Here is a 15004-nt window from a genome sequence, read left to right as displayed (position 1 = left end):
GGGGGGGGGGGGGGTGTCAGCGGTTGCTTCGTTTGGCGAAAACGGAGTTTAAAAAGCGAAGTTAGTGTCCATTTTGATATTTTGTTTTTATGGCGGTCCCGCAAATTTCCATAGATGATGACATGGTGTTCCTTTCTCGATTGCGAACTCGTCAAAACCGAAGCGGACTCCATTTTGCCTCCATTGCGCAACAATCATTGTGACACATTCTACAGACCCGTCGTGGATTTTTTTCTGCCCATCCCACACAAGTGACGACACCAAGTAGGTTTCATGTGTTGCTAGCATGTCGTTTGTTAGCAACGTTCCTTTGGAACATATGCGAATGTTCTCGGGTGCAACTACTTTTTAATAATGTGAGCGGGGGTTTTATTTGGGTGACCAAAACTATTTTGTAAAAATAACCTAAATTGCAGTCGCTTTTTTTTTTTTACCCTTGACTTCCGATTTTGTGTTGCTAGCATGTCGTTTGTTAGCAACGTTCCTTTGGAACATATGCGGATGTTCTCGGGTGCAACTACTTTTTAATAATGTGAGCGTTTTTTTTTTTTGGGTGACCAAAACTATTTTGTAAAAATAACCAAAATTGCAGTCGCTTTAAAAAAAATTTTTTTTTTTACCCCTGACTTCCGATTTTGTGTTGCTAGCATGTCGTTTGTTAGCAACGTTCCTTTGGAACATATGCGAATGTTCTTGGGTGCAACTACTTTTTAATAATGTGAGCGTTTTTGTTTTTTTTGGGTGACCAAAACTATTTTGTAAAAATAACCTAAATTGCAGTCGCTTTTTTTTTTTGTTTTTACCCTTGACTTCCGATTTTGAAACGAGTTATCTATTTGTTGTGTATCCAGAACGCAATATGAAATACAATTTGACATTTACAGGGTGTCATGTGGCTCGGGGCGAAAATGAGTTGGACGCCCAATCGAGGATGTATAAGGCGCCACAAATTTTCCTTGTTTTCCTTTAAAACTGTTATCAATGTAAAGAGGCTTTGAAAAAAATGACTCAACAAAACGAGATCACCTCGGTCCACCTTACAATAAAAGATTCATCGCAGGCTTTATTTCCTCATTATGCGTCATCATTAAATCTCAGCTGGAGGCCTATTAGAAAAAAAAAAACAAATATATGGGGCGGAGTGGGCGTGGGGGGGTGGGGGCGCTGTACCATTCAATTCTTCAATATTAAATAAGATGGATTCAAGTCTCATTACGGTGTCCCGTACAGTGAACGTACATTGCGGCGGGCGGCGCTCGGGCCACTCTTACATGAAGTCTCTGGGCTGGTTTGCGAGCAAAGTCAGCGATGCGTTTCATCCGAAGGTGAGAAATGTGAGTAGAGGTGGCTGTTCATTTGCTCCTGAGGAACCACGGCGTGGCAGAAGGCGCATTTATCCGGGACGCTGCGCTGAGCCGTCGCCATCTCCGCCGCCACGTCGGCGTCCTCGCACAGCTCGGGGCTCCACAGGGACTGAAGCGAGGGAAGCGAGCGTTTTTTTTTTTTTTTTTTTAATTCGCGTACGCTGGGCGAGGTGCGTCTGGCGACGTTACTTTTACAAACTGCCGTGGCAGTTGCGGATATGTGGCGCAATTAAAAAAAAGGGTACGCGTCGTAATCGTCAGAACCTGACGGCGAGCGGCGCTTGCATCTGGCTCGCACCTTGCGGCGAACATGCAAGCAGACGCAAGTGCAGAGTTTAAACAGGAAAAACAAGGGATTAGCACTCATTAGGCGGTAATGTGTTTCAAGTTGCGCCGCGGCGCTTATTTTGGACTTTTCACACACCGGCGCTCCTCCATTAGCGAAGAGCGAGCGGAAACCGATAATTTGCTACTACTTTTCTCAGACCTGCTTCTCACCTGCTGGGGGCCCCGAACGTCCTCCTGGGAGAGCGAGGAGGACGTCGTGTGGGAGGCGAACGTCGGGATGACAAAAGGCACGGACAGTTCCGAGGGCTCCTCCTCCTCCTCCTCTTCCTCCTCCTCCTCCCGCTCCCCCTCCTTGTTGTTGGTCGCCGCGGGGATGCCGCCGAGGGGCCGCTTCACGGGCGCGGTCAGCGCAACGTGCCTTTCCGGGGCGCTGTTCAGGAAGTCGTATTCGCTGTCCACGGGAGGCGGGAATTTCACGCTGAACTTGGAGAGCGAGTCTATAAAGTCCCTGTCGTCGGGGCTGGCGCCGCGCGACGCCAGCAAGGTGGGCGCCAGCGGGATGTGCGGCGTCGACCTTGACGCCAGGAAGAAGGGCGCTTCGGGTTCTGCCGCGCGGTCCGTGCACTGGATGGGCATGGAGAACTGCTGATCTGTCACACAGCACAGCCGACATTTTGATTTCAAAGATTTTTTTTTTCTTTTTCATTTCAAGTGAACACGGAGGATGCGGAACCGATCTCAAATTTTGACAGGAGGTGTCAACGTGAAATAAGTAGAATGTTCATGAGTTGGGTTATTTTAGGGTGATGGAATAAAGTTCAGAGGGAATGAAATGAGTCAGAAGACGCTTGAACTCAGCTTTTGAGGAAGTTAAAAACAATTACAAAAAAATAAAATAAAAGGAAGGAAGAATATTTGGACGTAGCTCAAAAGATACTCAAAAAGCAAGTCGCAGCTAAGCAAAGATTCAACATTTGTGAAATCGATTATGAAGCCCAGATGCACCGAAATATGTCGTTGGAATTTTGAAACGTCAAAGAGACGGAGATACTCCAATTTTCAATGCCGTACGGCGCCGATCGAAACCTGCCGAGCGTCGAGTTGAGAGTTGATTCAACGATTAACTGAAAATAAAACATCCTTATTGCTTTTGTCCATTTCAAGTTATTTTAGTGAGCAGGAGCCCTTCCGTAGGCCCACCAAAAATACTTTTGCGCGCCAGATTCAAAAGGATCATCATTACGATCTTAGCTTTCGAAAATCTCATTTGAGGTCCGCGGACAATTCAGAGGCACGCTTTTAATATTTGGGTTATTCTACTTCGGGTCTCGCACAAGAATCCAACAATTCCTGCGGATAGCACAAGTACCAGTTGCAGTTTCCATCCCACCGCGGAATCTCTTCAGGTGATCTTTTTGCCGTCGGGACAGAGAGCGAATCTGCCGGAAAGTTCCATGAATGGCTTCTAGTGCATCCAGCATGTCCTGACTGACAAAACAAATGCACGCATGAGATACAAGCGCACGCTTGAACCTGTGTTCTGTCTTGGGGGGGGGGGGAATCGATAAAAAATAAAGACTTACTAGTCAACACAGTTTGTCTTTAGCGGGGCAACGGTGCCGAGAGTCTCCTGGGGGGGGGGAAAAATTATGATTAGAGTTGAATCTATCCAAGTTAATAGTGAAAGTCAACCTGCATTTGTGGATGCTCAAGCAACACGTCGGACTTGAGCTTGCAGCAACGTTGTCCTCTGGCACCATCTTGTGAAAGTGCAGTTCAAGGCAACTTGGGGGGGGGGGGGGGGGGATCTTCCTTTTCAGCCAATCACATCATTTGTAATTACTGGCCAGTAAAATAAAAATGAAGAATGTACTTGGAGATGACCGGCATATAATTTTGAAATGAAATACATTTAGCTGTATGTTTTTTTTGTGGTTGTAATTGAGCAGTTTGTCCACAAGAGGGCGCCTCGTTGCCACTGTTGTTTCGCCCGAGAGCGTCACGCAGTCACCTGAAGTCTCGGACAAGTCCCTTCATGATTCTCGTCTGATTTTCAAACGGCTGCATTTGATTTGCATGTTCCGGTAAGCTTGCATTGATTCATTGCGCTCCTCCCACGTTTCAATAACGACAACAGAGCCTGGCGGCAAAACCTGAACTACAGCTATGAATAACAACGCTGTCATTTTTATTTTTTTTGTAGTAAGTAAATGACAGCAGCTTTAAATCTGTCTCCTCAAAATGTCAATGGCGCACAGTTCAGTGTTTGAATCTCGCCTCTGTCCCTTCCGGTTTGCACATTCCCCTCGTGCTTGCGCGGGTTTTCTACGGCTTCCTCCCACATTCCAATCGTTCCAAAAATGTACATTTTAAAGTTAATCGAAGTGCGAACGAGCATTTGTCTACATGAGCCCCGTGACTGGCCGTAATTGGCTGCGGCTCACCTGTGATTGTCATGGAAGACAGTTTGGGTATGCGTACACACAAATACAACAACGGGGAAAAGGTGCTTGCTTAGTTTATTAAAAAATAAATAAAATAAATGTAAAAGAGAGAGCACGAATACCTGATGCTGTGTTTTCCCATGTGCGGTGGCCCCGTCCACGAGATGGTTGCACGACTCGCATTTGGTCTCCCCTTAGAATCCAAAAGAGTGTAAATGAGCGACAGGCGGGTGGCAAAGCGGTAGAAAGGTGGCCGCATGTCATTCAAAAGAGTCCATCGCCAAGTCCCAGAAAGACGTGCAGGAGGAGAGGATTCGGGTCGCATCCCTCACCTGATGGTTGCCTTGTTGCAGACAGCTGAGCTTTCAGTTGGCCAATCAGCTGCTGCTGGTCTTCGATCTGCCTTTGCAGTTCTTGAGTGTATTGCTGATAATAGTCAGTCTGTTCAAAAAATACATTTGTGGTCACACTGACTGATCCCAGGCCTTAGATGTCAACATAGCAGTGATGAGGCTTTTTTTTTTATTTTAATTTTTTTAAAGAGATGCATTGTGCGACGCTACGCTCATCGGCCACTTCATTAGGCACACCTACACAATCCAATGCGGCGTGAACTGTTCATTGATGTTGGTTGACCTCAAAGTTGTTCTTATCTCAATGCGCTGCATCTTAACATGACAGTCATTGACATTTAAACGGTCTGAAAAAAAAATATGCGTAAAACTTGAGCCGTTCTGAAGACACCTGACCAACACTTAAGGGAGAGGAAACATTCAAAGCGTCCGCAGATAACACGGGAAGCCATTTTGAGATGAAGTGCCCCTTGAACCTGTGTATGTACCGTAAATGATTTATACATTTCCTGTCTTGTTCAATGGTACTTGGGGAACTCACAACATTTTCTTACATATCACCAGACATTTCTTTTTGAACTCAGGCAACTGCAAGCGACAATAAATTATCACAACATCAATCTACGACACTTCTATTTTCATCTAAATTACACACGAGTGCTTTGCGTTGTGGCCTGTGACTGTGGCAACCTAAAAACAGTGGTTCACTATCTCACCTGGTCCAACTGACACTGCAAGGTGGTTATTAAATTAATTTTTGTGCGGTGTTGCTGGTGGAAGTGATAGGCGCCCTTACCATTTGCTGCAGCTCCTTTTGGGCATTGTCCTTTTCAATTGAAACCTGGCGATAAGCCTCGAAAGCTTTGTTGAGCTGGTCTCCAATGTTCCTCTCCATGCCGTGTGCGCCGCAATCATCACTGACAGAGCAGACATGGGACCTGTCAATGCAAGTCATTGTCAAGTGTATGTGTGTGTGTGTGCGCGCGCACGCTGAACTGTCATAGATTTGACATCAAAAAATGATCACATTAAGTATGTAGTATTCGGTGGGCATAAACGCAATTCTACTTGAAGAAGCCCATGTCAAGAATGAAAAAGACATCATATTTTGTTCACACTTTTATGGCTCTGTTTGCCAATTTCCCCATTGAACAAGCAGACAAATTAGCCAGAGACTGCCGTGAAACACACTGACAGACTTTCAAATACTTTATGATAACTTTTTAGACTTTTAAGTACTTCCAGCAACCCAGTTAAGTTATTTACATTTTAGGAAATGCCTTGATGATGAAACGACACTCTGAAAAGCTGTAAATATGATGACCGTGGCAAAGTAATTCCTGCAAGTAGACTTCCTCTAATTGTACTCTCATTTCAAGATCCGATGGCAGCTCAAGCAATAAAACAAGCGAGCTTCAAACTTCCAAGACGAGTAAAATACGACTGGGGCTGAGTAATAACTATTTATTGTGCCCCTTCGTGTTTTTGCTTTCAAAAAAAGTTCCTGTGTCAAACTTGCATTTTACATTTCCATGTGCCACAGTCGTGGCACGGGAAGTCTAGTTTGGTGAACTTTTGCAAGACCCTCGCCAATCAACAGTTACTTTCCAGTCAAATTCACGACACGGGCGAATTGTAAGAGGTAGACCGTCCTGATGTGGAAACCGTATTCAGCAATGCAAGCTAACCGACGATCAATTTACGTGAGGTCTACGTCACAACACGAATGCCACTCAGCGTTCGCTTACCTTCATTGGGGATTAAAGGCGAAATTTAATGTGAGGACAACATGATCTTCTTCACACACGCACGTAAGCCACACACGCACGCGCGCACACAGAGTTAGGAAGTGGGGCCGAGGAGATGGCGAAGTGTGTGTTTTTACATAGCCTACTTAGCGGAGTTGGGAACTTCCCTCGGGGAATCCCCACTGCTCCGCGCACTTCCGCCTTTGGTTGTTATCGGCCAATGGGCGCGCGGTGTGGCGGCGCGGTGGCCCGCTCTTGGAGTTTGGTCCCGCCCACACGTCTGCTGCGTGAAACCGCCCCCCACCCCTTCACCCCCTCCTCTCACCCGACAACTGTAGAAGAGCTCGGCAAAGCTCACCTTGTTCTTCTGCTTCTTGTTGGGGTTCGTTTTGGAAGTCGCTCGACGCACAAACTATTTGGGCAGGAAAGACTTTACCATTAATTTTCGACAAAACAGCGTCGGTGGCAAATGTAGGCGGTAGATGAAACGCGTTTTGGATTCCCGTGGGATGTTTGGATCACGATTTGCAACCAGAAATGATATATCTTAGACCAGTGGTCACCAACATGGTGCCCGCGGGCACCAGGTAGCCCGTGAAGACCACTTGAGTAGCCCGCCAGTGCCTGGACATTGTGATTTGCTAGTAGAAATTATGATTTAAAAATGCAAACATTGGCAGTACTGTGAGACATTTCGAAACACGATCAAAGTCTGACAATTTAAATCATCAAGTATTAAAAATAACACATCCTCATATTATTGAAGGTATTTTGGACAAATATGTTATTTCAGACGTGTATCAATTTGGTAGCCCTTCACACAATCGGTACACATGAAGTTGCTCTCACCCTCAAAAATGTTGGTGACACCTGTCTTAGACTATCAGTGCTACTCAAACTTTTGTTGTTTTTATACAAAGTACCACCTTAAACCACCGAGCTCTCTCCAAAGACTACCATAAGTACCCGCCCCCCCTAATTAAAATAAAACATGCTGCGATGTTAATCATAAAATGTCATTGTAAGAAACTAACTTTACGCACAGTTTGAAAATGAACACTGTGCTTTAATGGTGACATGAAAATATTTTTAGACAACTTTTGAATTGAAATGTTCAAAAGCAAACGTTCCTCATTATTTCATACAAATGTGGAGACAAAAGTTAAATACAGCTGTACGCAACATTTTACAGGAAAAGACCTGCGGTCTTTAATCAAGGTTTGTGATTAAAATTAGTTTAGCGACATTTCTGCCCACTACTTGTGCAACTTTGCCATCCTAGTAGAACAACAAATGTCACTAGGGAGGTAACCCACTTCCTAGTTGATATTTGCACTCTACAGTAAATGTTTACTAATGGAAATTCATAATGTTACTTAGTGGGGCCATTTGTCTCCATCACTTAAAACTTAACAAGCCTATTTTTTAAATGAAGAAAGAGTCAATGGGATATTGATTTATTTCGCGAATTCCTATTCTTATAATCTAATTTTACATGAAGTATTATGATTGTAGTGGATGCACTCGAAATGACCAGCAGATGGCAGCAAGGAGATTTTTGCATTGTTTTTGCATTGCCATTTTAAATTTCATTTTTCATTTAAAAAGAAGCACGGATAAATGTACAACTTCCATGTTGCGTCTGTTTCCTGTGCACTGACCTGGCGGCCAAAAAGCATCAGTATCGCAGAGAAGCCAACAACATTTCACAAGAATTGGTCTCCAGGGAGTTGTGGTGTCCATTTGCAGCATCATGCAGCTAACCTCTGGGAAGACCTAGGAAGGCATCAAAGGAAGGCCTTTGTTTAGAGGACATGTGGCAATGTTTTAACCAGCTTTAACAATTATCAAGTTGACTGTGGTGGCGCCTTAAGGATCGAGCGACTCGACATACAGGTTCTTCAAAACACAAGCTGTCATTTGGAGTACCGGTACTTTTTTTTGTAAGCTTTGACTTGTGACCCCAAATTTGACAGATGACCATTTGGCAGATAACTCACCTCAACGCAGCCTGGCATTTAGTGACTTTTTTTTAAGGCTTCAAGCTGTTTATTCCCATTCCTCGATGAAGTTGACTGTCCAAGTAAACATCAAACACAGTGTTACATCTTGGGTATTTAAAAGAAATAGATAGTTTTGCCTTGAAGTTCACTAGCTTACTGCTAATCCATAATGCCAAATGCCAGACGGGCTACTGAATACTATAGTGTTTTATTAATGGTGTAGCAACACATCTAGACAGATAATATAATACCCACAGGACTGTACGATTATGGCCAAAATGATGATGCTGATTAGTCTTATCAATATTGAAACCGTGAAAATTAAATTAAGGCACCGCTGCATTGTTTGCAGACGACGTACAGAGATCATCTGAGGAAGCTGCGTTCAACCCGGCCGGCCACTGGGAAGATAAAGGTCTGACTGGACGCGGGCAATAAATCTTGTGACAGCATGCGCTTCATTGATGCTTCCTCCAAGGAAAACAAACAGTGTGGTGTAGGTCTGCAGAAATTTGAGATCAGACGGAGGGCAAAGCTAAGCACTCTGCACTCTGGCATGTTGCGGGGGGAGGCGGGTGGGGGGGGGGGGCGACTGGGAAGAATGCGAGCCCGAACGCATATCAAATTTCAGAGGACCAGATTAACAGTTTGAGAAAGAATTTAGCGGCAGCTCATTGAAGCACAATATGGACAGGGGAAAAAAAAAAAAAGGAAATGATTCTCAACAACACAACGATTGTGCCAAACAATAGCAAAACTAGCGTTGACGGTGTTGCAATGCCTTTTCTGCACTTCCAGGAATGCAAGCAAACAGGATGTCCTCAAGAGCGGCGCAGCGGGCCGTGCAGAGCAGACTTCCACGAAAAAGGTAAAGCAGAAGGCGGCGTTAGAGTGGAGACTCTGGCCTCGGGGGCTTCCTGCTATTTAAAGACTGTAGGCCGACACGTTGTGGAGCAAAGAGGCGCTCAGACTCGTCGACGGTTTGTCGCACAAATCCGTCGGGCGCTGCCGCTTGCAGGATGAGGCTATTGTGCAGCGCTCAACAGCTCTTGACTTGGCATCACATTCCCATCCCGCCAGCGGTTTTCCAGGTACGGAGGAAGGCTGGGAAGCTGCCTGCGTGCAAGCAATATCACGCTTGATATTCGATGAAAAGGAACATGCAGGCGGGAGTTTGATTTTGGGCCACCATGGAGCAATTTTGCTCAGCATAAAAGAGGCCGATGGCTTCTCCGTCTCCGAAATTCTGTTCACAAGCAGGCAAAATCTCAATGAGAGTTGACTTAGCTCACACGGAAGGGGGACTTGGCCATCTAGTTTCACTCATGAAGTCATACAGGGGATATAAATAGTCTACACCCCCCTGTTCAAATGCCCTTTTTTTTGAGAGGTCAACAAAAACAAGACGGAGCTCATTCATTCTAACACATTTTTATCTACCATTAAAGTGACCGGCAACCCGCAGCCCAACTCGATTGAATTTGTTTTGCGAGAGGAAGTAAAAATACCAAAATAATATAGGTTGCACAAGTGTGCACACCCTCTTAGAACTGGGATGTGGTTGTGTTCAGACAATACAATACATGCAGATTTATATAGCGCTTTCACAATAGCGGCAGCTGTAACAAAGCGCTTATAACAGAACAGTTAACAAAGTAAAATAATAAACACAACACATAACATAAAACACGGACAGTCGTGCAGTCCTAACCACTTTTTCGTCACACGCTGTGTTGTTTGAAGCAGTTTCAGATGAAAAAGGAGAGAATGAAAGTGTCCTATAACCAGTGGATCAGAGTCAACAAGAAGTTTGTATATTATAACAAAACATGATTTACCGTGTTCAGGTGAAGCTGGAAGGAACTCTGGTCAAATCCTGCGGAGGAGAGGTGTTCGCTGAATAAGTATGGCAGTCAGAATACCATTTAAAGTGTCTCTGAGATATGCAAGTAGGCTTTTCATTTGCTTTCCACATCACCCCCCCCCCCCCCCCCCCCGCAAACACTGATCGCTATTTTGAACTCTTGCAGGATGACTTCCGCCCAGTTCAAAGTCCCGGTCCCAGAGAAAAATGGCCCTAAGCAATTGATGCTGCCACCACCATGCTTCGTTTTTCTTGCGGTGATCTTGGTGCAATCTTGTGTTTGCATCAAATATCCCCCCTTTGGAATTACGGGCAAAATGTTAGATTAGATCATAAGACAATGTCCTATTTGTGTTTGGGGGATTTTGTCATGACGTTGGCCGAGACGGGCAATTGCGAACACCGCGAAATGAATGCGTTCCATGCAAAATGGTGTGTCAAATTCAGTATCTGAACAAATGCAGTTGCTTTTATTTTGAAATATGTTGTTTTGTTGAACGGGAGCTATTTGCGCGCTGGTTCAATTTAGCATTGACCTTCACTCGTCGTACAACGATTTCTAATTTGTTAGTATGAGATAAAGTAAGGGTTCGAATCAATAATGGGGGAGTTGGGGGTGAGGGCTGTTTAAATATTCATTCATTCATTCATTCATCTTCCGAATCGCTTGATCCTCACTAGGGTCGCGGGGGGTGCTGGAGCCTATCCCACCTGTCTCCGGGCAGTAGGCGGGGGGACACCCTGAATCGGTTGCCAGCCAATCGCAGGGCATACACAGACGAACAACCATCCACGCTCACACTCACACCTAGGGACAATTTAGAGTGTTTAATCAGCCTGCCACGCATGTTTTTGGAATGTGGGAGGAAACCGGAGCACCCGGAGAAAACCCACGCAGGCCCGGGGAGAACATGCAAACTCCACACAGGGAGGCCGGAGCTGGAATCGAACCCGGTACCTCTGCACTGTGAAGCCCACGTACTAACCACTGGACTACCGGGCCGGCGCCTGTTTAAATAATTTTAATAAAGTAAAAAATAACAAAATTTTAATTAAAAAAATCGAGAGAGAAGGAGGACATACAATATATTTCAGTGCGACTTAAAATTTGAAAAAGAAAAATGTCAAGAATTAAAGGGGCATTTGAGGATATGAGGAAAGTACGCTAAAGGGCCTACAGCAATCTTGAGTTACACAAGAGACTTGTGGGCTGCTTCATTAATCAGATTTTGGGCAATATCATGACAGGATGGACATTTTCCATCACAAATATCAAACAAGCCAGTCTTGCGGCCACTCACAAACTTTAATGTTACCGTTTCATTTCTACTTTGGAGTTCCTTCGGGCATCTATAGCAATTCGTCAAAAGTTGTTTGTACGGTAAATAGAGCGCCGGTGCACACCAATACAAGTGGTGATTATTATTTTCCTGCATAAGTGTCCAACTCTGACATGTTTGTCTCATTGGAAACACGATCATTCATCACGGCGGCACTCGAATTAAAAAGGTCTAATTATTGTAAATGCTCTTTCAGGAAGAAAGGGTGGAACGTCAAAATCCCAACTCATAAATCTGTCAACCATCCAAAACTGCTGGGAAAAAAAAAATAAATGGCCCACACCAAAACATTGAGGTCCAACTCACACCGTGCAAGGCGTTCGTTGCACAATATGTCACCGTATCGAACTCACCCAGCATCAAGGCTTTAACGACGCACATCTGTTTGTTTAGACTCATTTAAAAAAAAAAAGAGGACCAAATGCCTCTCAAACGATTCTTTTTGACAGCCGCTTCGCAGTAATTTGTTTTCCTGGGAAGTGTGTGCTCGCCTGATGATTCTGCTTATTGATTCCTCCTCTTAGGGGGAGAACCAGCACTTCGACTGCACCTGCCCGTATCTCACCGAGCGGCGAACGATACGCGAGTGTTTGCGCACGCCCCGAATGTTGACTTTTTTGTCAAGGTTCGTTTAAGGTTGCAAATGTCCGGCAAACGTCTTTGCGACCCTGGAGCCTCTCCAGTTGGTCCAAAATACTGCTGCTCCCCTCTTAACTGGAACTCTGAAGAGGGAGCACAAAATATTTATTTTCTCTCTCTCTCTGAGGGAAGCAAAAACTGCGTGAAATTTTTTTTGGTATCATGATCTACTTTGAGAATTCTTCCCCGTGTTTTTCTTCCCTTAAGATACGACGGATACGTTGTAGATATGAAAGCAAACAAACCCATATGTGTTATTTTATTCCCTCACCTCATAAAAATTGATAGGGGGGAATCGATACGAATCAGATCAACAAGCGGTATCGACAGTGGAATCGGAATCACTAAATTCTTATGTGCAGATGATGGGGATTAATTACATAACCATTATTTGTCATGGGCAACAAATTGGAGGATGACCAACATCCTGGAGCGGATTGTGCTCAATCATTAAAAAAAAAAGTCCTCAATGGGGGTGGTGCAACTGACTAAATTCAGCCCTTACAAAGTCTCTTCTCACAGGAAATGTTGAGGCTCTTGACGAAAGACCCCTTTCAATGCATTTCGGACCACACCGAACTTGAAATAACGCGCCCAGTGTGCCTTGGCGCTCCATCGCGTGGCTGTTTACTGTTGACAATCAAGTTTGAAGATTTGCCCCCCGCAGCAGCGTTTCCACAATGAAACTCCGCGTTGGCGCTGCTCGTTATGTCAACGTGAGGCCCGAAAAAGCACAAGGACATGAATGCGCTGAGGGCAGAGCGCCAAAGTGAAACCTTTTCCTGCGGCCCCGTCAAGTATTTCCTCTCATTCAGTGGACAGGATTCGGAAAAAGGAGGTGAAATGCCGCAGAACATCGAGCGCCGTCAAATCTCTCTTTTACATTTGCAATCGAAATCGCCCTGTTTGATTTTTGTACAGTATTTCTTTGACGCGCCGCGATTTCATCTTCAGCCACGCAAGCTTGTTTGTTAAGATCCAAACATACACACACACACACATGATGTTGATTCAAAAATATTGATCAGAAGAATCAAGTCATCAATCCATAGATGGGGGTGTGCTTACACTGAAAACAAAACCAACGTTGCTTCTTTTTTGGCTCCTGTACGAGAAGCCTGGAAAAGACGAGTCGTAAATCGACTCACAAACTCGGTTGAAACATGACTGCGGGGTTTTGTTTGTAAAGCACAAGATCAGGAATGGCGTGAGAGGCAGAAAAAAAAGAAAGAAAAACGAAAAACACACTCTCCGATTTCCCTCGGAAATCCCCAGCGAGCATCAGAGTGAAAATGGGTTCATGATTCGATGAATGTGATCCATGTCGCAATCTCAGCATTTCCAACAATCGTTCTTTATAATGAAGGGGAGCCTCGAAAAGAGCGGTGGCGATACGGCCTCGATATCGTGATATCGCACAGAATGTGAATATCGGGAGAGCTTTGGAACGAGCCCAGCTGCACGCTAGTTTAAGTGTGAAGAAAAGCTGCGATACTTTGAATCACAGTTTTTTTTTTTCCCAAGCGGGAGGCAACGTTGCGGCCCGCACTAAAGGAGCAGGAGAGGCAATTTTTACACAATGCCGCCAATTCAGGTGAGTACTTACTGAGTTGTTAATAAGCTTGATGTGCGTCTACTTATAATCTGGTATTTTTTTGCCCGAGTAAAAAAATAAAAATGAATCTCAAATGATGTCAGTGACAAGCTACGACAGCTATGACAGTGATGATGCTTTTGTCGCGGTGAATCAGTTCGTTTTCCTTTTTCCTATGACAGTGGAACTACGGAACCGAACACACTCGCTTCCGTGATATAAGTTGAACCAAACAGTTCCAAATTTTCCTCAAATAAAATCATGTCAAAATGATTCATGTTCTGCATAATGATAAATTCATTCATCTTCCTAACCGCTTGATCCTCACTAAGGTCGCGGGGGGTGCTGGAGCCCATCCCAGCCGTCTCCGGGCAGTAGGCGGGGGGCACCCTGAATCGGTTGCCAGCCAATCGCAGGGCACACAGAAACGAACAACCATCCACGCTCACACTCACACCTAGGGACAATTTGGAGTGTTCAATCAGCCTGCCATGCATATTTTTGGAATGTGGGAGGAAACCGGAGTACCCGGAGAAAACCCACGCAGGCCCGGGGAGAACATGCAAACTCCACACAGGGAGGCCGGAGCTGGAATCGAACCCGGTACCTCTGCACTGTGAAGCCGATCTGCTAACCACTGGACTACCGGGCCGCCCCAAAATGATTCATGTTCTTCATAATGATAAATTCAAACCAGCAAATGTTTTTGAATAGCACAGACAACACTCGATAGCTTGTCAATTCTTAATTGAGATACAAGAACAAAGAGACGCTAACCACTGCATCTTATAATCAAACAAAAACAGTATGTGCTTTGAAAAGGGTTAATGGCGTTGCCTTTGGATAGAGATCATGACTCATGACTACTTAACAAACCACATGTTCAACTTCTGCCTGATAAAATATATTTGTGATGATATCGTACTTTTAATTCCAATCTTGCCTCTCCAGTTTTCATATTTATCTTCTCTGTCATCACTTGTACCCTTCGGTGGTAGTCTGAAAGGAAAAAAAAGCTAAATTGGTTGAGTGAATCCTTCAGATGCTTACTGACGGGATAATCACACTCGATAGCTCACATGTCATGCATGATAGTTTGAACTTCAAAATTTGTTTTTCCGAGGAGGATTTTCGCCCCCCCCAAATAGTTTGATTAAACTCCTGCTCCACCTTTGGAGTGTTCATTTCGGAAATTCACCGATATATAATCACACGATTGGCATACAAATATGTGACAATTAGTCTTTGTAGGACAGTGTACTGAAAAAAAATCCCTAAATACATACATAATAAATCTGTTCACTTGTAGTTATCTTTGTTGTTACACTTGATTAAGGTGTTGTATTGGTTTTGTAAATTGCAATATG

General features: G+C 44.5%; 1 protein-coding gene across 3 annotated transcripts in view; it reads right to left on the bottom strand.

Moving 5' to 3' along the window:
* Positions 1-1033: 1033 nt before the first annotated feature.
* Positions 1034-15004, bottom strand: part of tank (TRAF family member-associated NFKB activator) — a 32969-nt gene continuing 18998 nt past the window's right edge. The window contains exons 2-9 of one of the 3 annotated variants that reach the window (XM_052082705.1): positions 7859-7973; positions 5246-5366; positions 4429-4537; positions 4219-4289; positions 3236-3282; positions 3022-3140; positions 1863-2302; positions 1034-1473 (exon numbers count right to left, since the gene is read on the bottom strand). In XM_052082705.1, the coding sequence (XP_051938665.1) occupies positions 1303-1473; positions 1863-2302; positions 3022-3140; positions 3236-3282; positions 4219-4289; positions 4429-4537; positions 5246-5344 (1056 nt within the window). In that variant the 5' untranslated portion in view covers positions 5345-5366; positions 7859-7973 and the 3' untranslated portion in view covers positions 1034-1302. Of the gene's footprint in view, positions 1474-1862; positions 2303-3021; positions 3141-3235; positions 3283-4218; positions 4290-4428; positions 4538-5245; positions 5388-6197; positions 6387-7858; positions 7974-15004 lie in introns of those variants that run through there. The other 2 variants (XM_052082704.1, XM_052082703.1) reach the window with 2 other exon arrangements.

This window comes from Hippocampus zosterae, chromosome 12, assembly GCF_025434085.1.
Source record: "Hippocampus zosterae strain Florida chromosome 12, ASM2543408v3, whole genome shotgun sequence".
NCBI classification, from domain to species: domain Eukaryota; kingdom Metazoa; phylum Chordata; class Actinopteri; order Syngnathiformes; family Syngnathidae; genus Hippocampus; species Hippocampus zosterae.
The sequence above is the reverse complement of the archived record's forward strand: the minus strand, read 5'-3'. Positions and strand labels throughout refer to the sequence as shown.